Source organism: Malaclemys terrapin, chromosome 4 (assembly GCF_027887155.1).
Source record: "Malaclemys terrapin pileata isolate rMalTer1 chromosome 4, rMalTer1.hap1, whole genome shotgun sequence".
NCBI lineage: Eukaryota > Metazoa > Chordata > Testudines > Emydidae > Malaclemys > Malaclemys terrapin.
Window position 1 is genome coordinate 11,489,769 of NC_071508.1, and position 23,364 is coordinate 11,513,132.

Consider the following 23,364-nt stretch of genomic DNA (forward strand, 5'->3'; position numbering starts at 1 on the left):
ACCTTCACCAGAATGAAATTCTTTCCCACACACCGGTGGTTTAAACTGAGGTGCCTGCTCCGTCTGGTTCTCGATTCATTCTTGGCACTGTTATTTAGTACCTCGTCTTGGCAGCTTTTGGCAGGAGAACACACTGAAACAAGTTTCAGAGTAGCAGCCGTGTTAGTCTGTATCCGCAAAAAGAAGAACAGGAGTACTTGTGGCACCTTAGAGACTAACAAATTTATTAGAGCATAAGCTTTCGTGGACTACAAAGAAGTGGGCTGTAGTCCACGAAAGCTTATGCTCTAATAAATTTGTTAGTCTCTAAGGTGCCACAAGTACTCCTGTTCTTCTTTACACTGAAACAAGCTGTTGCTGAGTTTACGGAGGCTATCCCTCTTGTTAAAATCCCCCTTTTCCCCCTTTGTTTCTATGCATGAAATGGAGTGGTGGTTGTTGTTTTTAAAATCAGTGTTTTCTCAATTGAAAAATGGCACTTCAATCTAAATGAAAAATTGTGTGAAAACAATTCATTTTGTCTCAAATCTTTTTTGGTCTCCCCTCGCCCCTCAAAAAAATTGAAACAAAAGTTTGTTTCAAAATGTAAACTTTTTTTCAGGGGGGCAATTAAGATTTTTTTATGGTCTTTCCCCCCCGCGATCTTAGACTTTTTTCTTATTGGAAAAGGGGGAGAAACATGAGTGACAGAAAATGGGGGAAAATCCTCAAAACTTTTAAAAAAAGAAACACGATGAGAAACATTTTTAGTTCAAAACTTAATGAAAACTTATGTTGCATCCCAACATTTTTTGTCCAAAAAAAGCATAAAAAAAAAAGAATGAAAATTTCAAACAAAAAGGAAGTTTTCATAACAATGGAGAGTTGTTTTTCAGCTGGCTCTAAAATGAAACAGTATTGGAGAGGAAGGGCAATGATATTCACATGCTAAATAGTTCTGAGCACAGTCATGTCCCCTTGCAGACACAGCTCAGCTTCAGAGCTATACCATCTTCTCCATTAGGAGAGAAGGATAATCCCAAAATTAGAAGACCCCAGAAGCAGAGCTGGAATTCAGCTGGCAGAAATAAGCAAGACCTGATGGGGTTTTCCCCTTGCACACATGGATGGGACTCTGCCCTGGCAGATCCAGGCATAATCCTAAAGCTGACTAGAAGTACGCAGCGTAGTCATTTGGTACCTTCCAAGATTTTTCTGATGCTTGCAGCAATGTGGATAAAAGCTCCTGTAAAATCACCATCTTCTGCTTCAGCAGCAGCTCTCGATGTAACGCCTCCTGTAGGCAAAATGAGAAAGCCAGGCTAATATAGGTGCTCTGAATGTGTCTCAGTGACCCTAGTTCATCTGGACATCCAGGGGTGACCTGTTTCCCCTCTAGGACTCATTATAGCTATTTTCACTCCTCACTGTGTTTTGGGAACTTATTCCCTGGGCTTCAGTAACTGCTCCTTTTGTTTTCCTGGCCACCTTAAAACTAGGTGCATGATACCAGTTTAGTAAAAGTTACCTCCTCACACTCACCCTCCACCCATTTCTAGAACTGTATTTATCATTTTTGTGCTTACCTTGAGGTAGTTGGAAAGTTGAATTATTTCCTAAAAGTGAAAGAAAAGTGCAGAAAAATCCAGATTCAGTTCGTGCAAACCTTCTATTTGGTTATATTTTTAAATCAATCACTTAGTCCATAAAGGAAAAGATTTCGCAAGAAACTGCAATCAGTGGTATGAGTTCTAACAAGAATTAAATGGGGACCCTAAGTTATCACATTCTCTGGGCAATGATAATAAGCTGTATAGACCTTTACGGTGCTTAGGCTTGTGCAATAATACAACTGTTCTGTCATTCATTGGCTAAACCCAAAGTAGGTATTTTACCGCAATCAGTGCTTTCCCTGGAACAAGACTGTCCCTGTCTACTGCATTAGATGTACTGTCATAGATCTTCCTGTCAGTAAATTAGTTTCCAGCAATCTCTGTCATCTACATTCCAATAAGAAATAATCAGGAACAAATCCTGCTTTCATTGACACTGTTCAAACCCTGGAAGTGCAGAATTTGGCCCTTTAACGTTAATGTTTCTTAGGACAACAGGATTCTTATAGGCATTTCCGTACAGGTTATTCGTATATTTTGCTTACCTTATCTAATACTGCTATCCCACAGCTAAAATAAAAAAAAAAAAAACAAGGATTTTCTTAGCATGGACATGATACAGATTTATGAAAAAGATCACAAGAATGGATGCACTGAAAATACTTGTTAGGTAGAGGAGCAATCATATGACGATTCATAGAACAATAAATAATGCCTATAAGAATAATTCTTTTCACTTGTATAGCACCTTGCATCTAAGTACATCAAAGTGCCTTTACAGGTCTCAGTGACTCCCCAGCCACGCAGAAGCCGGAAGAATGTGCTCCTAATAGGATAGATGACAAAATACTTACTCTGTTTGTTGGCTTGAATTTTTCTTTATTGCACTAGAATCTGTTAATGTTTGAGTGCCTGTTAAGATAAAATTGAGAGGGTGGACTACTGATTCCTAAATTGTCAGCAGATAGCTAGTATAAAACCCTTCATTCACAGCTGCACCTTTCATTCTGAAGGCTCATAAAGTACTTTACCAACTATATATAGGGATGATTCCAACCATCACAGAAATGCAGCCATTGCTGGGATGACGCATGGCAGTTTAAACTGCACACAGCAGCCTAACACAACAATTTAGGGCGGGAGTATGCCACTGAAAATGCAAGTGGAATTTAAGTCATTTACCTAAGCTAAAATTTGGCCAAGCTACTGGCAAACACGCCTATTTCTGAGAAAAGCGCCATGGAGAGTTTAATGATCACAAGTGTTCAGAGCCTCCATTTTACGTTTGCATGGAATGATGGCTCCCTCTGCAGCACGGTGCCATTTTGCAGCAGGCTGGGGCACCGAGGTCATTATTGACTCAGCACAAAGAATAGCACCGGGTGAATCAACGTATTCTTATCATGCATGGTTTGGAAAGGGAAAAATGTCAGATTTGGCTGATACAGAACATCCTCCTTCAACACTGGAACAGGGCTTCTAGGAACAGGAACTGTTTTGGCATGTGTTAGTATTGTGTCTGATCCTGCTCCCAGGCAATTCAAAGGCAAAACACCCATTGATTTTCAGAGGTGCAGGTTCCAGCACATTGTGATTTGGCACCTGAGGGGATTCTTTATCAATACAGACCCTCTTTCTCGGCTTGCTTTGGGAGTCCAAACCAAAATCATCCAAGTGATTCCCTTGAACCTCGGAGGTTTCAATAAAATGCAGCCCCCAGATCCCAGTAAGCCTGAGTTCCCTTTTGCAAAACCTAAGCCTCATTTAGCCAGTCTTCTTGTACCTCGGCTAAGCTTGGCGATGTCTTTGGGGAGGATGTTTTGCGATGAAACGCCACAGGAGTGCCAGTTGTTCTGCGTGCGAGGATCGTTGAGACTGTGCTGGGGATGCTTGTGATGGACCATGGAGGTGCTGTTATTCTGAAATGAAATGAGAGTTTAATTTTTATAATGGCCTATTAAAAATCAGGAGAGAAAAGGGGAAGCAACTAACCAAGTGGCATGGTGTCACTTTGAATTGTATAGATCAGGGGTAGGCAACCTATGGCACGTGTGCCAAAGGCAGCACGTGAGCTGATTTTCAGTGGCACTCACACTGCCCGGGTCCTGGCCACCGGTCCGGGGGGGGGGGAGCTCTGCATTTTAATTTAATTTTAAATGAAGCTTCTTAAACATTTTTAAAATCTTATTTACTTTACATACCACGGTAGTTTAGTTATATATTATAGACTTATAGAAAGAGACCTTCTAAAAACGTTAAAATGTATTACTGGCACGCGAAACCTTAAATCAGAGTGAATAAATGAAGACTCGGCACACCGCTTCTGAAAGGTTGCCGACCCCTGGTATAGACTGTGTGACTGACCTGGGGAATAACATGGGTGGAGACTGAGGGTTACAGTGATTTTTGGGTTCAAGGCCTAATTTTTCAGAAGGTGCTGAGCACCCGCAACTCCCACTGGAGTCAGTGCAAGGTGTAGCCGCTCAGCAACACTGACAGGGGCAGTGGGGGAACCTGCTAACTGCAGGTAGACTGTGAAGCTGCAGGGAAAGAAAGTGCCTCTGAGACTCTGAGAGGCAAGGAGGCCAGTTGCTTCACTAACCAGACGGAGAGTAAGAAAAGAGCTTTTGATGCCCTGAGTTAGTTCCTGGCTAGCATTGCTGCTAGCAGCTGGCTAGCTTTAGGCTTAGATATTTGTTCTGCACTCATCAGAGTTATGTCCGAGTGCCTCTCCAGGATCTCTGGTAGTAAGACCATGAACTCTTTTCTCCCTTACTTCAGTTCCTCAGAGCCCCCTGCAGGTACTAGGATGAGAGTGATTCTGCAGCCAAAGTTACAGGCACATGGGCTGCAAGCATGTGAATGCCTGCTCCAAGTCTTGCTGTCTGGATTGTAATTAAACCCAGCGATCAAAAGAAGTAAACGGTAGCATGAGGTACATAATTGTCCTCCACAATCATGCCTTGTGGAGGAGCCCACAGGACATGTCTGTGCTTTTATTTGATTGTCCTTGGTTGTTGATTTCAGTTAAAAGCCCCTTGGATAACTTTACTTAGGTACGAAAACAGATGGGGGGATTATTTCATTTGAAAGGCTGTGAGTTTAGAAAGTACAACCTGATTGTCTGACTCTGAAGTATTTATGTATGATCTTAATCAGGTTTTATTAAATGCATTGGCTCATCTGGTTCACTGCTGGCTGCGTATAACATCGGTAGGCTTGGCAGAGTCATTTTGATTTTTATCAATTTAATTTTTTCACAGTTGAGAGAAATTATGGGGCAGTCAACATTACTTGACAAAATATGCAAAGTAAATATCCTTAAATCAAACTCTAATAAGTTCTCAAACAGCATTTTTTAAACTTTGCCTATCTGTACATTTTGGTTACTATAGATGAAAATACTTTATTGGTTGTATATGTATGGTGATATCAATGTTTACCAATGTTAACTGATAAAAATCTAATACTTCCAAGCCTAAATATAGGATAATGTGTAGTTTGTAAGAAGGATGCTGAAATTAGGATACAATCAGACACTCATTACTAACTCAACATGAGAAAATTCCTCCCACTAAAGATGCTGGCGGGAAGTCATGCTTCCATAGGTTCACCCAAAGAAAGCCAACTGCTTATGGTGATCATCTCAGATCTTTTGATGAGAATGAGAGGCAATTTGCACCAGTGGAAAACAATTATTTTGGTACCAAAATGTAGGTTTGAACTATGAGAAATGGCTGCAAATCTCCATCTGGGTCAAAGTTCAGGATTTCGAAAGCAGGAGAGGAACACGACGAGAGTGACAGGACAAAATCTTGCCCTGGATCAAGTTTGTGAATCGTCAAGGAAATATCCATTTTTGTCAGTGAATTCTCAGTTTTTGCCATCAAATATTTAGACCCTAATCCCAAACCTCTTGTAGTCAATGGAAAGACTCCCATTGATTCCAGTGAACATTGGATAAAGCCCATAATAATTAGCCAACCATCTATTAAAAGTATGATTGTCATAGCTGCAGCTGTTACCTGGAGGGATGTGGGTGACCTCAGATCCATCCAGGAGGATGCTTCCTTGGGGGTGCCTGTTGCACACTCTTGTCCCGGAGATGCTGGTGTCCCAGTAGGAAACCTCACTTGTTTCTTTCCTTCTTCGGTGGCTAAGTTCCTTCTCTTCAGGAACTCTTTCTGGCGGGGGCTCTGGGACTGCTCCTCTGACTCCTTTTTCCGACATTGCCCCACATGGCGACATGTGGTGACATTGTTTCTCCTCCACAAGCTCTCACGGGTCTCGTGCCGGCGCTCGCACTTCTCGTCATAACTCTCACTCAGACGCCTGCACCGGCGCGGGGACTTCTCAGTTTGACTGATCATATTGTCCACGGCTCCACACACAACACACCAACCTGTGATGATCTCCTGGCTGCTTTGGTGAAGTTCTTTCCTAATGAAACCAAACGGGGGAAGAGACATTTTAAGTGAAAACGAATGATCAGGCTGGAGGTTGAATAAATGTATGAAAGACACCAACTCTAGGAATATTCACCTTATTCAGTGGATGCAGGTGGCATCCTTTTTCCAACATCTCTCTACACCCAGCCATAGATAAATATACACACACACACTTGGGAGCTAATAAAGGATTGCTCCTTGAAGTACATTTTCCAGTGTTTTATCCAGTTCAGTTTCAAGTGATGAAGTTTCTACCACCTTCCTTGGGAGATTTATTCTTCAGTCTTAGATCTTGCCATTATCAAATACCTCCTGCTGTTCAGTCTAAATTTTTTTTTGCTCAGTTTCGGCCTCCTGCTCCTAGTTATAACCCCTTGGCCCACCTAAAAAAGTAAGACTGCAGCAAGAATAATGGCTCCTGGTATTTCCATAGTAATGGCCTTGCATTCCTTTCCTGCATACATATATTTTTCCAGTCTGTTCCAAAAGACTAACTGTAGATGTAGGAAATTTGCTATTATATAATTTACTTTTCATGCAGCTGCATGTATTTCTAAATCCTGTTTGCCTTCTGTGCACGCCCAGAGAGACCTGGGACATGGAGCTCGTGTTACCACACTGCATGGGTTTTTCTATAGAATCTTTGGGAAAATCCCAGGTTGTTTCTGTCTCATCAGTTTTAAGAGTTCTTACTATCTGAAGATAATGGTCACCCTAATGTTGAGTGCTGCATTATTTTAGCTCCTCTTCCTTACCCCACTCACCTTTTGCAATAGCTTGACTTAAATGGTACATTCCAGTTTGCACTCTGCACGTTTTTCTTTCCTTTTCCTCACAAAAGCTTGTCTGGCTCTAATGCCGTGTCCTTAATTCTCCTGGCTAGTGGCACTGGCTCCTGTCCCCTTCTGTTGTAAATATTAAATACATTAATGTTTACTCTTGTTAGAAACATTGTTGGACTCGAGATGAGGGGAGAGCAAGCAGGAGAGCTGAATGGCACGGCTCAGCCCAGTGGGTTTACCTCCACTTCTGTTTGTGTATAACTCAAGCAAAGCAGGTAGATTGCACCAGAAGCCTGCCCTGAGAATGAGCTCCTTTGTTTGGGCATTACCTCCCTACACTGTGTACATGTGCACAGTGAATGATAATCCCTTCCCGCCACTTCCTCCTACAGAATTCTTTGCTCACTTGCAAGCTTCCCTCTTGCTTTACTAGACTGTGGCCACATGGAAGGTGTTTGGGTCTTCTCCTCTTCACCAGTGAGGGAGAAAACAGAGCACAATATGACACACACTGACAAAATCCCTAAAATGTTACATTTTCCCTCCTACTCCTCCTTATTAGCCAGCACAGGGATTCCCTGCTCCTTGATCCAGACGGATAATCCTCATGCACATTCCAGAAATGTTGCTAGGAGGATCATGTGAAGATGTTAGGCATTCTGCTGAGCAGTTTGGGATTGGATTAGTGCTCCAGTGGGTGGGAGTGGCTGTCAGCCAAAATACTTTACTCTATTGCCTGCCAGCCCAAGTGTACATTTTGCTCTCTTTTTGGCCTGTTGTATTTGGACAGTGAGATTCTCTTAGTTAGTTATTATTGATCATGTTTATTATGCAGGACCAAAGGGCCAGCCAAGAATGGGGTCCCATTGTGCTAAGCATGGCACAAACCCAGAGTAGCAGCTGCAGGGTGGGGGAAGGGGTAGAACACACAAGCAAAGTGAACAATGTGATGGCAGTGATGCGGGGGGGACGGGGGGTTAGGAGGTGATCAGCTAAATGGGAAGGGAAAGGCGAGGGGGACAGGGCAGAGGAGGAAGAGGGCAGTGAAGTTGAGGTGAAGAGTCCGAGGGAGGTGGAGGGTTGGAACAAACAGCCAGTCAGCACAAGGAAAAACTCTGGAAAACTCTCTGAATGTCCCGAGGTCCCTGCTTTGGCCAATTCTGTAGCTGCTCCTATGGCCGGTTCCTCCCTGCAGTTTTTCCCCAAGGACACATAGCTGGTAGGGTGCAGGGGGTGGAGGGCATCACCTGGGTCCTAGTGCCCACACAGTGTGCGATGGAGGGGTCTCCCCTGAACGGTTCTGGGTGTTGTGGGGAGGCGTATCACACTGCAGCCCTGGGATGAAATATCCATTTTATTTTGACCGGCTAACAGAATCCAAACCAAGGGTCTGGCTCTCCTTTCACTCACCCTGGTTTTATCTCCATTGACTCCAGCAGAGTTACTGTGGATTGATACAGGTGCAAATGAGAGAAAAAAGCAAATTCCCATCTCCAGATTTTCAAAAGTGCTCAGAGCCAGCAGCCCCCATTCAGAACAATGGAGAATCTTCTCTATCCCCACTGAGGACAATAGGAGCTGTTGAGTGTGAAGCTCTTTTGAATATTTAGAGTATATCTGCACTGCAGCTGGGAACGATGGTCCCTGCCCAGTGAGACAGACTCCAGCTCAGGGCTGCCCAGAGGATTCAGGGGGCCCGGGGCAAAGCAATTTCGGGGGCCCCTTCCATAAAAGAAAGTTGCAATACTATAGAATACTATATTCTCGTGGGGGCCCCTGCAGGGCCCGGGGCCTGGGGCAAATTGCCCCACTTGCCCCCCCCCCCTGCCCCGGGCAGCCCTGCTCCTGCTAGCAGAGCTTGAGCTAGCATGCTAGAAACAGCAGTGTGCACGTTGTCGTTCAGATGGCAGACGGACTCTCAAGCCCACCTGACCCCCTGGGTCTGAGCTTGGGTGGCTAGCCCTGAGTAGCTTCCACCCTGCTATTTTTTGCACACTAGCTCAAGCCCTGCTACCAAAAAAAAAAAAAAAAAAAGGCATTTCAAGGCTTTTATGGATGACTACTAACAAAGGAAGGGAAGAAAGGAATATATAGATTAGCCAAGAAACACAGAGGACTCGGCAGCTGCGAAGTGTGTCAAAGAAGAAAACAGAAGAGAACTGGTGGAAGATGGTGAAATCATTAGGAGATGGCCGAGGTTTGGGAAGTATGCGCAAGCAGCAGCTTCATAAGACCTATGACCAGGGTGGAACTTCAGCCCTGAAGACGATGAAACATGGGAATGCAGTGGCATTGGACCGTGTACCAAAGGAGGCATTTAAAGCATTCACCCATGAGGTTGTGGTGATGATGACAGAGTTCTTCAACTTAATTCTCTGTACTGGGAAATGCCCGACAAGTGGAGGAAGAGCATATTGGTCCCTATCTTCAAGCATAAGGGAGATGTGCAGGAATGTAGTAATTACCAACCCATCTGTGATGCTCTCCTCAGGGAGTCCAGAACCATAAGCTCACTGTGTTACCTCTCTGCCTCAGCAAGACAGCGCTTTCCTGGAGCGCACAGTGTGACAGCCTCCTGCTACACCACTCTGTCCACCTCACCAGCAAATATCTCCAGACTCTGCCATTCTAAACTTTGCCTTGCAGGTAACATTTAGTTAACCCTGGTTCCTGAGTCCCCTACAGGCATCTTTCTTCAGCGAGCAGTTCCTCTCACTTGGATGCTCATCGAAATTAATAAAGTCTCCTGTCTCCAAAGAGACAGAATACACCTCAGCCTGTTGGCTCAGTTGAGGATATGCGCCTCACTTTAATATAACAGGATGGGGGTGGTTGATAGTAAAACTAATAATAAGTTTATTAATACAAATATAGATTTAAGTGATCATGAGCAAAAGAAAAGAGACAGGTCTGGTTACAAACCAAACAAAAATAACTTACTTCCTAGTGACGGAAACTTAACTTTAACAAGCTATAATCTTCGCCTGAGCAACCTTCTCACTCACTTCAAGCTATCAGCATCCCCAGCCACTCAGGCAGAAGGATCCACCATTCACAGCATCAACGGGTGCTGATCCCTTTGTCTCCACTCAGGCAGAAGGATCCACCATTCACAGCATCAATGGGTGCTGATCCCTTTGTCTCCTAAGTGATGGATAACAAAGGAGTCCCCTTTTTGTCCTTTTATAGTCCAAAAAGCCTTTTGAAATGTGTTCTTTGAAAATAAACCCAAAGTTCCTCTCCCCTGCTGCTTGTTCTTCGGGGTGCAGGTGCCATCCCCTTCTTCATCCTCGGGTCAATTTGCTTTTTTTGATTCACTCGATCACTTTGTTTACCTTTGATACAAATGTCTTTCTATTGTCCTGTGCTTGTAATCAAGCCAGGATGTTTTTCTCTTCCACTTGTTTGCTTGATCCATGCAGACAGGTAAATCCACATTCCTTTGTCTAGGGAAGGCTGGTTAATCAACTGCCTCCACAACATATTTTAAGAACATATTTCCAGCATACCTACATAACTCTCTATAGACAACCCGTACACACACCACACATGTTTTTTTAGGATACTCTATGAGACGTAGTTTGGCTAAATATTCTGTTGGGTGCACTCTTCGCTAATTGGCGTAAAGGGGCTCTCAGGGTCACACCATCAAGTTAATGGGTAACACTATGAAATGGCTAGAAAGAATTATAGCAAGAAGATTTTAGCAGGAGCTGGACCATCAAATATATGACAACCCATTTGGGTTTATGCTCGGAAGGTCAACAATGGAGGCAGTATTTGCAACCTGAATATTGCAGTAGAAGTACGGGAATAATGCATGGAGCTGCACTTAGTGTTTGTAGATTTAGAGAAGGTTTATGGCAGGGTTCCTAGAGAATTGCTTTGGTGGTGCCTTTGGTTGGGCAATCTGCCAGAAACACATGTTCAGACTGTGATGGATATGTATGAAGATAGCACGACAGTAGTGAGAAGCATTCACTGAGAGTATAGGTCTACATCAAGGATCAACCTTAAACCCAGTCCTATTTGTGATTGCAATGGACACCTTGATGCAGGAGATTAGGAGAGAGGCTCCATGGAGCATGCTTTTTGCCGATGACATTATTTTGTGCCATGAAGATAAATACAAACTGGAAAGGGGCCTAGAACTATGGAGGGAAATGGCTTAAGAATCAGCCGACAAAAGATGGAATACATGCAATGCTTTGTTGAGAGGGGCAACATGAAGCCAGTAAAACTAGATGCACAGAGTTAAAGGCTGTGCAATAACTTACATACCTCAGTGTACTGTGGAGCCACGGTGGGGATGTGGATGCAGACGTTAGGAATCACCCGACGAGCATTTGGTGTAAACGAAGCGAGCTGACAGGAATTCTCTGCGATAAGGATATGCCAAGTAAACTAAAGACCCAAGTGTATAAGATCATGATTAAGTCAGCCATGATATTTGAGTCAGAATGCTGACCAATGAAGCAGAGAGAACAACTACTACTTCATGCTGCCAACAGGAGAATGCTCAAGCAGGTGCTGGGTAAGACAAGAGCTGACAAGCTATGCAATGAAATGGTACAAGCCAGGATTCAGGTAGCCTCCATCACAGAAAAGCTGAGGGACTATAGACTGAGATGACTGGGTCATGTGAAATGACAAGATGTAGGATGTGTTGGCCACAGAGTTCAAAAGCTAGTAGTCCCAGGACAAAGACCAGCTAAAAAAGGTGGTTTGAGATGCTGAAGGAAGATATGAAGAAGGTTGATGTCAGCTTGGAAGACACACTCGACAAGAACACTTGAAACTAAGAACCAAAACTATAGACCCTGATTGACGGGAGAAGGTGAAGAGGAGCTCAAGCCCTGCTAGCACAAGTCTGTCTCCCTGGGCTGGGAGATATGATCCCAGCTGCAGTGTAAACGTACCCATAGAGTGTGATTTTTCAATGGTGTGAAGCATGGACCTAACTCTGTTCCTACTGAAGTCGGTGGGAGTTTTACCATTCACTTCAACAGGAGCAGAGTTAGGCCAAGGCGGAATGCTTTTGAAAAATCCCAACCTTAGTGACTGGAGAACATCAAATGATTCAATCATGAGGGTGCAGTTCTGATAAGTACCCAAGGTTTTACCTTAGGGTCACATTCTGCTCTGAGTTGTATAGAAGTCAAACTGGGAGTAACATCACTAAGTGGATGCACTCCTGATTAACACCAGTGTAAGTGTGAGCAGAGTCAGCCCTTTTACAATAATTTAAACAAAAACTAAAAGAAGTTTTTGATGGTGTCTGGTGGTTGGTTGGAAATTGAGATTGGAAATAGGGAGAGACTGCTCTCTTTCAGCTTTAGGTTTCCTATTCATAGCAGATCATAGAGCTTTGGAGGACACATGCCAGCATCTGTTCACTTGGCAAGAACATAAACTGGCACCCACCATATGCATAAAGTGTCTGAGCTGGGGCTCTTGCCACTGGACCAGTAGGCTTATAAGAGTGTGGTAGTAATATCCATTCTTAGCAAATATTTTTCAGATTCTCATTAACATATATTCTATTGTTTTCATAGCAACCATTTGTTTCAGTCCTTAATGTCTTCGTAAGCTAGACAGCTTCATACACCCTTGCACTCAGAGCTGAAAGACAGACTAATTGAGATGTAGATAGATAAGATCAAATTCCTATCCAAACCCTTTCAAAGTTCTGGGCACTCTCTATCCAGGTACTTATAATGCTCCCATCACTCTTGAGTCTGAGAGTCTGACTGCCTGAAAGAAAAAATGTATCAACTAAAGTGAAGAAAAAATAAGGAAAATTAGTCTCTGAAAAAACAGGTTAAACGTTGTTGTTTACTCTCAAATAAAAATAAGCGATTTCACTAGCATTTCTTTGTCCCAAACAACTGGAAAATCACTGACTTTGATGGAAACACTGAGGGCAATTAGTGGCATCAATTAAAAAGTTTGCAAGGTTTTGGGGAAGGGGGAGGAAAGATGGGGGGATTTTATAATAATCTGCCCCACAGAATAGTATAGCTACCTATAAAAAACCACACAGATAAACACATTTCTTATAATGGCACAGCCAGAGCATGTCACTGAAATGTTTTCCTTTAACTAGAAGAACTCCTTTCCAATATGAGAACAGCCTTTTAATAACTATCCGAAGGGCTTCTGCTTTTATGTAGGAGAAATATATGCAAACTAGCTATCAGCGCATCACCTTAAATGCTCCCCCAGCCAACTAGGAAAATGAAGACTTCCAAGATAATATTGAAATGAATCACTTTCTAAATGGCCCTGTACTTTTGGTTTTTTGGGTTTTTTTTTCATTATTTGTTTGGAGATGCTGCTGACTCTCAAACCTCTCACTGTCCCTGAAATGTCCTTTTTTCGCTTAATTTTTCCACTCGTCCCCCTCTGTGTCTCATCAAAATCTGCTACTCATTTGTTTTTATTGTTGCAAGCTTTCAGCTGGAGAAATAATAGAACTGGGGAACTCACATTATAAAATGCTTAAAATGTTGTTTCCGCACAGCTTTTATGGTCTTGACTTAATAGTTTCATTGTGGCCCGCGTTCTGGGCTTTCTCTCTCATGCCCAATCTTCCTCAGCACAGCAGGCTAAGGGTAGATCTGGTGAACAGCTTCGCCGACATTGAAGTACATAATGATTGGGCCTATGCCAACACCCTAGAGCTGAAAACCCTCAGAAACGGGATCTGGATGTGAACTCACTCCTTCCCTCCTTCCCCCCTCCCCAGAAAAGACAACTGGCCTCCAAACTTTTCATGCCCCGGAAAAGATATTTTACTCTGCTTATTTTTTTCATATTTTAAAAATGGCCCAGTCCAGTGCTGAATTTGGGTGCTGCTGCCTATTCATCCGGGTGTGTGACATGTACGCAAAGGCTGGGTTTGTTAGACTCTTCTCATTACAAACTGCTCAGCTCCCTTCTCACCTGCTCTGACTACATTCTTTACAGAGCCTGTTTATTGTGCATCCCAGGAAGTAGGACTTGTTTATACGCTTGATTTAAACACAAAATACCTTCTAACTTTTAAAGCAAGAAAGAAACGTAAAGAAACGTGGGAGCTATTACTCACCCCCAAGCTGAGCAAACTTCTGAGCCCTTGCTGGCGAGTTATGGGTTTTATTTTCTTCCGTGGCCACCCAAAATTACTCTTCCTAATTAATGAGCGTGCCCTTTATCTCTCTTTTGCATGCTGTAACACTCGAACTTCAAGAGGAAAAAAAAATCCCTTGCTGGTTCATGTTACAACCTCCCAGTGTCAATCATGCAGGCTGAACCTCGGGGGGAAAAAAACAAGACACAAATTGCCTTCCTTTACAGGGTCAGCGTTTACTTCTGTACATCCATAGCTAGCCACAGATCTAAAGGTTCTTACCTCTACGCAGCAAGGGCAGCCCTTAGGTAGATTCGCCAGATGTTCAGAGGCCCTGCTCTGCTCCCCGACCTCAGTTAAGCCCCATGCCAGAAAGGAGAAGGGTGAGCCCTGGGTTACCGGGTGCTAACACATTGCAACTGACATCTCGTTTGAATGACTTCTCTTTGCTGCTCTTTTTTTTTTTTGAAACAGGAAATGTACTAAGCCGCAACACTTAACCCAGGTTCCTGTCTCTGCTTAGAGTTTGTGACATGGTAGGAGAGGCTAGGGCACAAACTGGAACATTGGTGCCCTGCCCAGTACAGTTGTTTGGTTATCTTGTGGTGGGACAGGCTGCATTCCACTATCGCCAGGGTCCAGGAGTGGCCTTTGCTGTTTCTCCATTTATCAGCCACTGCACCTTGAGGCGGTGCTCCGTCCTGAGAAGCTGGGCAGGATGAACTGTGACTGACTCAGCCTGGTCACCTTTGGCATGAGGAATCCTGGTGTTGGGAAGGAAAGGAGGGTTACTTTTAAACAGTCTTGTGTAGTGCGAAATTCGTATTTCTGCCATCTGAGGTTAGGCCGACGGCAGAGTTGACAAAGGTCAGAGTGAAGCTGGTGTGAACGCTCCCCACCAAACAGGCGTGTCCAGGTAAACATGGAAGAAAATGAAACTCTAAGGCAGCCATCTTCTTGATGATCGCTCCAGCCTTATTTTCTAAGGACTCATCCAGAAGTGATGCTTGAGCCAAGTCTAGGCTAAACAGTGCTAGAATAAAAAGCGAGAGCCTCCCTTAGTATGGCTTCCGGGGTTTACACATCCCAAAAAATCCTTATGTGGGCTGAAGGCAGACCCCTTTTCCTTTCACTCTTGCTTTCTCTGTATTTGCCCCCCTCCTTCAACCATCCTGGTTACGTTTCTTATTTGACATTTCTGAAATTCTTGTGGGATTATTTGGCCCAGAGGGCTCCAATTATTATTGTCAGAGGGGAATAGCTGCTGCCACCCATCATTCCAGTATGCTCAGCCTGGTAGACGTTGGGCCTGGAACTTCAATACACTTTTCCAGGTGTGTTCTCAGAGACTAGTGCCTCCCTGCTCACCTGATTCGCTGTGTATGTAGCTCACAATCACCCTGGCCACCGTTCTGCCATGTCACTGCAATAGTAGGCCACCTAGAATTTGCAGTCCAATATTACCCCAACATCCTTCAGCCATTACTGCTTTCTGAGGCACCTCCATTCCATGGGACATCTTCCAGCTGACATCACCTGCGGGGAATAAGGAGCCTACAGTCCCTGTTTTGCTTCCGTACCAGGATGTGAGAGGATCCGTGTATGCTGTCAGCAGGTGGCAATGCGGACTGATTGATACAGACTCTCTGTGGTGGGAGTGGGGGTAGGTAATTCCACCCAGAATAGGAGAGAGGCAGGTGTGAGCAGAAGGAGGGAAGTAGGACTTGGAACAGAGAGGTCCTGGGAGGGAAACCCTAGGAACAGCCTAGCTTGGGTGAGAAAGTTTAGGCTGAGCTTAAGTGGTGTTGCCGTTTCCACTGCTAATAAAAGAACTACCTCAGAAGAGGGATGGCTTTGGACACTAAACCAGTGCATGGACGCACTCCATGCTACAGCATGGTAAAACTTCACCACTTTCATAGCATATTTTTATGATTTGCCCTTTGCATTGTTAACCAAAGCAGAATGCTTTCAGCCAGGACCTGATCCAAAGCTCATTGAAATCAATGGATGGGCTCCTAGTGACTTCAGTGAACTTCAGTTTTGGCCCCAAGAGAATAAACACAAATCCATTTCAAATGTGTGCGTTTCATTTCAACGCCCCTGATTTCCTCATGCCTCCTTGGAACCTGCTGGATTGTGTCTCACAGCTTTATTTTTTATTTATATTTTTAGATGAAACTTTTGTGAGATGTTATAAAATTGCAAACCACCAAAGTAATAGACCAACCTTTAGTAAACAAATAGAAAAAATATGTAAAATACACATTTCACAAAGTCTCGTTTATTCACATCCTCTGTTACTCCATTATGCATTATACATTATTAATTTTGATGATTTATGGGACTCCTGATGAGTTTCTATCCTACTGCACTTAATTTTTAACAAGCATAAATTCACTGTGCTTTGCCCAGCAGTCAGTGCCGAGAATAGTTTTATAGCTCTCATTACACTTTCCTGATGTATATTTCAATTAGAACTTCAAAATGAGGTTGCAGTCTCTTTAGGCTGTACATTCCTGGTGCTGCTATACATTTTCCACCTCCAATTTCACAGAGTTTAGGACATTTCCCCTGCCTCTGAAATGCAGCTGTTTTCAACCACAGAGGCACCTGCACTTCAGAGCTGGACGATGTGATCCCTAAACTGTAAAGGTTCTGCCCCGAGTCCTGTTGAAGTGGGTGGGAACTTGAAGTCTGGCTTGATGGGAATTCTGGGTGTTCATGGAATGCAGAATTGGCCTCTATACACATACAGTCTGTAATTCACATTAGCAAGATTGTAAGCTCGTTGGGACAGGAAGTCTTTTTATGATGTGTGTGTCCAATGCAAAAATAGGCCCTAGCCCCAACCCCTGCTTGGGCTAAGCATTATTGCAATGCAGATAAATATTACTAACAATAACAATTAGTGTTTAGCATGAAGGGATGCTGGGGGACCTGATGCTGACTCAGTTAGAGCACAGTGAGAGGAGAATGAGATCCTCTTAGGTTTTGCAAGGACAATTAAAAAGCAGATTTCTTACTAAGCAACTTAGTGCAGTAGAGCAAATGGGAGGTATACTACCGAAACCAGTGTGGGCTGTTTGCAGCATTGGGAGGTCTGAGACTTGCTGTCCTGGTTCAAAGTGGGTGACACCCACACCCCGTCCCAGCAAACATGAACCCAGCCATTGCTAATGCTGTTCTATAGACAGTGGAGAATTTACTGCTTTGCGGAGGCCTCATGTTGCTCCCTCTTCTTGTCTCCAGAGAGAAAATATAAAAACAAAGGATGGGATTTTCAAAAGCACCTGAGTGACTTTGATGTACAAATCTCATTGAAAGCCAATCGGATTTGTTGCTCCTAAGTCCCTTAGATGCTTTTACCAAAATATTTAGACTGAAAATAAAATGTCCCCATTTACCTGAAGTTCATGCCACTTGGTTTGTTTTCTAGTTAGCTTGTCACATGCAGCAGGGCCTAACTTTTTTTGACATTTTCCACATTTAAACTATTTCTTGTGAGTGAGTCCAAAAATTCTGGAGCCCAGCCTCGTATTAAGAGGGCGATTCTCACAGTGGTGTATGGATAGTAGAGTTCCCGTTTTCGCAATGCTCCACTCTTGATAATCTCCAGTGCACACTCTTCCTTTGGTGCACCTGGCTTCTGCATCACATGGGAAACGGTTTTCTCAGCAGTTTCTGGGGAGAAGGAGAAATACAAGAAAAGGAACTGCGTCATCACAAACCTGTGCAGAGCAATGAAATCTGAAGTTCAACATTTAAGGAGGTATTTGGCATTCTGAAAACGTAATTACTAAATAGAGTGGGTTAAAAAAAATCAAATGTTGTGATTTCAACAAAACTTCAACTTTTTTTTTTTTTTAAAAGGAAATTGGTGAGATGTGTAACTTCTCCCCTGCTTTTTGAGTAATTATACAACTGGAAATTGTATTGTTGTTTATTTACTTTTGCTAATTTTATTACTAAGTTATTCAGGTCAAAAGAATTGGATAACATTTTCAGAAATACTCAAGTCCCATTTTCAAAGGTGACTCAGGGTCCTAAGTGCCTAAGTCCCTTTCGAAAATAGGAGTTAAGCTACTAAGTCACTAAGATGTGTTTGAAAATTTTACACCTTATCTTTTACTTGTGTTTAGCACTTACTGGTGCTGTAAAAATAAAATAATAATTTCCTGAGCAAGTCTGAGACACTCATATTTGGGCTGAATTTCTTGTGACTATAAAATCATCATTGATGCAATTTTGAGATGTACTAAAGAGGTTTGCATGAAAGTTAAGGTGATCGACTGAATTAATTAAAAACAGTTCCTTCATTTTTGTAGCTAAAGCAATGAATTTTTAGGAGATTTGGGTTCAGTATTGTAAAAACTTCTAAAGAGAATAGTGAAACTCTTTTTTAAAAGTGACAGAGTCCTGTGGCACCTTATAGACTAACAGACATATTGGAGCATAAGCTTTCGTGGGTGAATACCCACTTCATCAGTCTTTTATTAAAAATGTTCATACTACCAAAAAAAAAAAAAAGCTGATATGTGGACACTATTCTCCACTCTCTGGATGTAAGTAATATTTTTATGCCTGGGTACTGTATGTACAAGCCCTTCTAATTAGCAAGGTCAAATAAGTGTGCTGATCCTACCAGTAGCAATGTAGCCCAAGATGCAGAGCGTGATGGAAACATTGATATTCTCGATTATTAATTCCTGTCTCAAGGAGCTGAAAAATCCATCCAGGGCAAACTTAGTTGCAGAGTAGGGAGCAACAAATGGAATTCCAATTTTACCTAGAGAGAGATGCAACAACAGTGTTTACGAGGCTAAATACTTTCAGTGCACAAAAGCAAAAACGTGTCATTCTGACTTTGTCTTATCCTTCAGCAGCTGTCATATTTCGACTCACAGGAACTAACTATCTCAGTAGGCTGAAGGAAATAAGTAAATCCACTAACACTGGGATGTGGGGGGGGGGGGTTTAAAAACATTCCTAACAGTTTTCCTGTAATATGTGGCACGTACAAAATATATGATGAGATGGGGTGATATAAAGGTATTATCAGCATGAGGTCTGAATGACCTCCATAACTCACTCATGAGAAATGTGACCCTTGCATAGAACACACATCCACATATATATCAGTTAATGTGTATACAACACACAACCCAGCAAACAAACCATATGTATTGTGATGGCAGATATTACCACGTGGCTCTGTTACGCAGTTTTATAAGATCTTTTGCTTAGTGTGCAAGTGAGTGTTTACTGTTGGGAAGACACGTAGTGGTGATGTTAGTCTTTATTGTGCCAGGTTGTGTGTAGAGGCAGCTTCAGAAAAGGGGGCGTTTGCTCCATGCCTTGGACTCACACTTAGAGTAAATTATTGAGACAGAGTTGCTCTATGGGAACCAGACATTGGCATTAGGCTGAGATTTCTGGAAGCAGAGACTGCCCTGTGCACTGTTTGACCATCTCATTTTAGGACTGGTGTACGTGCGTAAGTAAAACCAGTTGCACTTGGAGTACACCCAGACTGCATCACGGATTTCTCCTCCACTGGGAAGCTGATCTGCAAGATGCTAGATGTGCTGCCGCTCAGCAGCGTGGGGTCAGAAGAAGGGCGGTATATGAATCATACCGACTGTTTTTGCATTCAGTAAACAGACTTTGTCATACTGAACCCATAGTCCCCGTCAATTATGTTAGTCTTCTCAGGTGATCCTCTTCCTCTCTTTTGAGAAACAATTTCAGAAGAAGCCTCCTTTGAATCCCAGGAGGAACTAAACCAAAGGAAAGAATCAAGCATTACTGAACATAAGGGGCTCTAGCCTGGTTCACTCTCACCTGCTGTGGATGAAACCACAAGGATGCTGCCCCCACTCTCCTTCAGCATCGGCAGTGCAGAGACTGTCATGGCCACATAGCTGAGAAAGTTAATCTCCAGGAGTTTTCGTATATGCTCAACATCTCCATCGAAGTAGTTAAAGTAGGTGTAACCGATGTGATTGAGGATCAGCATGTCTAGGCCTCCTGAAAGCAAAGAGGGGGTTTTAGCTTCAGCTAGAAGAAAATGAAGAAACTGTTTAATGAACCTATGCCAGCAGCATTTGAACCCAGGACGCTCTCCTTATCACGTAGACCTTTTACCATTTGAACTAACGGAGAAAACTCCCTTAACTAATAGCTATAGGAGGTTGTTATTTTCCAGAGACTAAATACACCTCGCATTGTGTTGCATCAGTGGTTTGGGTATGTAAGTGTATCTCAAAAATCAACCCCCCTTTTTGTCTATAAAATCCTGTGAAAAACGAAAAGTAAACAATGTAACCACATTATCCAGCATATGTTGCCAGCAATGTTAATAACAATACTTATAATAAGTATGTATTTTGAAGTGACCATAGTAGGTGTCGGCAATAAACAGAATCAGTTCACTGATCCTTCATCTCTGGAGACCTACATTTATAGCCTGGGCTTCAGTGAGAAGTAAAAATAAGATTGGGGTTATTCGTCTCTTGTGCTAAAAGCACCTCTGTGAAAGGGGCAGGTGGTGATTTCCAGACAGCAAGCAGTTAACGTACCCCACAATTGTTTGGCTTCCTTCACCACGTCTTCTGCAAGTGCCATGTCTTCCATGCTGCCATTCATATAGTGAGCAGATGCTGCGCCCAGCTCTAGGCACCGTGTGACAACCTGAGACAAATGCAACATTGAGACATGGATTTCCCCACTGTTAGTACTCTTAGCGTTTCAAAGGGACACTTGGGTGGCTCAGTGGGCAGAGTGATTATGTTCTCCTACTTGGGTGAGTCCAGTCTGTGTTCACTGAGTGAGATTCAGAGCTGGTATAAATACATTGACAGCAATGGAATTAGACCATGCAGGCATTTGGTCCTGTGGCTTTGCCAGCAAAAAGTACAGCAAGTACTAAACATCTGATTCTGCAAACACTGACTTGGCTGTAAATTGTCATTTTTTTTCCCCATGGAATTTTGCAAATAGTTATTTTTGCACAGCCCTTGTAATAACACACTGGAGACCCTGGCATAGTAGTCAGGTGTTAGTAGTTATGTCTGTCAACTTTTCCTGTTAATATTTATGTAAGAAAATAAGGTGTACTCTCTTCAATTTTGCTTATCTTTTAAAAATGTTAGTAACTAAAAATTCAAGCTTTGATAATAGCTGCAAGTTTTTAGCACTCCAGCTTGGTAAAACCAGCTCTCTGCACTAGTTTTTTTTACCAAGAAGCTATGTATAAACCATTGATCCTGCAATGCAATCCACTAATTGGTCTCCATTCAGTGGCCAGGAGCAGAGCAAATGGGTCCTTTTGCAGAATCAGGGGCTAAAACAGGCACGGAGCTTTTACATTCAACAGTGTTCAACTGGGCTAAACCGTAAGAACAAGTAACAAGAAGTGAGAAATCACCACTTTCTCAAAATCTCATAGCTCAAAAATTGCTCTGTCGAAATAGATCTCAAAACTTTCAGTAACCATTTCTTCTGGGCAGAAGCAACACATGAGAAACTGCCTGTGGAAAAGAATTGTCTGTGTAAAAATTAGTGAGTGGAGGGGGTAGGGACATAAGAATTGCCAGGCTGGGTCAGACCAGGGTTCCATCTTGTCCAGTGAGCTGTGTCTGACGTTGGCCAGCCCCAGGTACATCAGATGAAGGTGCAAGAAACCCTGTAGTGGTCAGTGAAAAACAGGCTTTAAAATGGCAGCGGGTGGGAGTTGAAAATAGGATATTTTCCAACAAAAGCCTATAACCTTCATTATGAGACGTTATTGCATCTCTATAAACTGTGTATGAATCTGAGCATGCATATCTCTTTAATCAAATATCCACATATATATAATATACCCATCACCATAGTATCTAGGCATCACAGGAGTGTTTGGCTAGCCAGTTACTTTCTGAAGCTTGGCTTCCGTCCGTGCTGTGATCAGAACATGGGCTCCCATCCGGGCCAGGTGATAAGCCATTTGCTCTCCAATTCCAGTGCTTGCTCCAGTGATGATCACTCGCTTCCCTTTCAGCATCTCTGCAGAGTAGCACATAGCGAATGTTACATGTCCCACTAACATCACCCACAAAAACACTTGTGCCCAAAACACTAGTGAAACCACCAATTTTTGTCCCAAACCATACAAGTCCAGCCTCAGATCAACCCAGCCTATTCCTCTTAGTCCCAAGAGAAGAACCCATCAAGGGAACAGTGGAAACTCACCCAAAAATACAGTTTTGATGCACTTCCATTTGCAACCTACTAAACCTTAGTATCTACAACTAGAGCAAACTAAAAATAAATGCCAACAACTAAACAAACTAACGACTCTAACAAACTAAAATCCGAGATCCCAAAGCTTTAAAAGTTTGGATCCAAAATTCACAACTGACCTTTGTTTCTCTAATGGGGCGAGCCCAGCCCCTAGAACCAATTCCTCAGCTCGTGTACATCAGCATCACTCCATTGACCTCAGGGGAATTATGGTGATTTACACCAGTTGAGGATCTGGCCCTGGATTCCTCTACCAGGATGATGGGTTCAGTATGAAAATCTAGATGGAGCGGAAAACAATCTCACCGTGAAGATAGTTTTTATCCAGAGCTAAATTTTGTGGCTGAGGCTCATCTTTAATTTGAAAACGAAACATTTTAGATTTCATGGTGCTAAACCTTGTGTCCGGTTATTTTTATTAGCAATAGTATCAACCGCAGTTTATAACTTTGTTGATTTCAAATCACTTACCGTGGAAATTCCAGCAAGCCCCAAATAATCCCCTCTATTCATCTGGGAAGTTAGAATATGTCTGCACTTTTATACAATTGTGTAATTTGTCATTTTCTACCAGAGAAAGGAATACCATTTCAGATGACATTCCTGGACATACTTCATTTCAAACGGCTACAGTCTGGAATTTGAAAGGCTCATGAAACTGCAGCATTGTCTCTGTGCAGATCCATTATTATAACTCTCAAGTGTACCCTTTTGCTGTCATGGTTTTAAAGGACATTTGCTGTAATCACTTACCTGGTTTAAAATTTTCCTTTGAATAAAAACAGAAGGCCAAGACCAATCCCACAAATGGAACAAGAATCTTTAGCAACAGCCCCATCCTGCTGCAGAAAAACAAGCATAAAAGAGACAAACCCTGAAGATCTGAGCTCCACAAAAGCATATAAATATTCTGAAATGGAGGGAGCAAATGATGGGAGCTTTGAAAACAAGTTCAACTGGAAATGTATGTCACAGCCTTTGTTTACTTTTTGTCCAGGTTAACAATCATTAATCTTTAAACAACAGTGTCATTTTGGACTTCATATTCCCTATTGCACCCTGTTCCTGCTATGGACTGCCGTTGTGTTCTCTGAGCACACTGAAGGAAAGTGTCCTTTTGTTAGAAGGAACCTGCCTCTGAGAAAGGA

At 42.8% G+C, this 23,364-nt stretch overlaps 2 protein-coding genes across 8 annotated transcripts in view; both read right to left on the reverse strand.

Annotated features, from left to right (window-relative positions):
- The window catches only part of TRAF3IP3 (TRAF3 interacting protein 3), a 28,487-nt gene extending 14,186 nt beyond the window's left edge, over positions 1-14,301 (reverse strand). For 3 of the 6 annotated variants that reach the window (XR_008444902.1, XM_054028062.1, XM_054028058.1), the window contains exons 1-7: positions 6,805-6,894; positions 5,618-6,032; positions 3,376-3,511; positions 2,447-2,504; positions 2,138-2,162; positions 1,566-1,595; positions 1,181-1,276 (exon numbers count right to left, since the gene is read on the reverse strand). Coding sequence is in view for 5 of the 6 variants with exons in the window: in XM_054028062.1 (XP_053884037.1) it covers positions 1,181-1,276; positions 1,566-1,595; positions 2,138-2,162; positions 2,447-2,504; positions 3,376-3,511; positions 5,618-5,962 (690 nt within the window). In the remaining variant the exon portion in view is untranslated. Of the gene's footprint in view, positions 1-1,180; positions 1,277-1,565; positions 1,596-2,137; positions 2,163-2,446; positions 2,505-3,375; positions 3,512-5,617; positions 6,033-6,134; positions 6,582-6,804; positions 6,895-13,912; positions 13,987-14,215 lie in introns of those variants that run through there. The other 3 variants (XM_054028060.1, XM_054028059.1, XM_054028061.1) reach the window with 3 other exon arrangements.
- Positions 14,302-15,382: 1,081 nt separating this feature from the next.
- On the reverse strand, positions 15,383-23,158 carry LOC128837145 (11-beta-hydroxysteroid dehydrogenase 1-like). 2 transcript variants are annotated; one of them, XR_008444903.1, is made up of 7 exons: positions 22,970-23,158; positions 21,849-21,979; positions 20,515-20,626; positions 19,778-19,963; positions 18,579-18,722; positions 17,341-17,617; positions 15,383-15,469 (listed from the first exon to the last, which is right to left on the reverse strand). XR_008444903.1 is itself a non-coding variant. In XM_054028064.1 (6 exons), the coding sequence occupies exons 1-6, from the start codon at positions 23,115-23,117 to the stop codon at positions 17,397-17,399; spliced, it is 942 nt and encodes a 313-aa protein (XP_053884039.1). In that variant the 5' UTR covers positions 23,118-23,158; the 3' UTR covers positions 16,198-17,396. The 2 variants fall into 2 exon arrangements, 1 of the variants encoding a protein (XP_053884039.1); XM_054028064.1 differs by lacking the exon at positions 15,383-15,469 and having other exon boundaries at positions 16,198-17,617.
- Between the last annotated feature and the right edge of the window lie 206 nt (positions 23,159-23,364).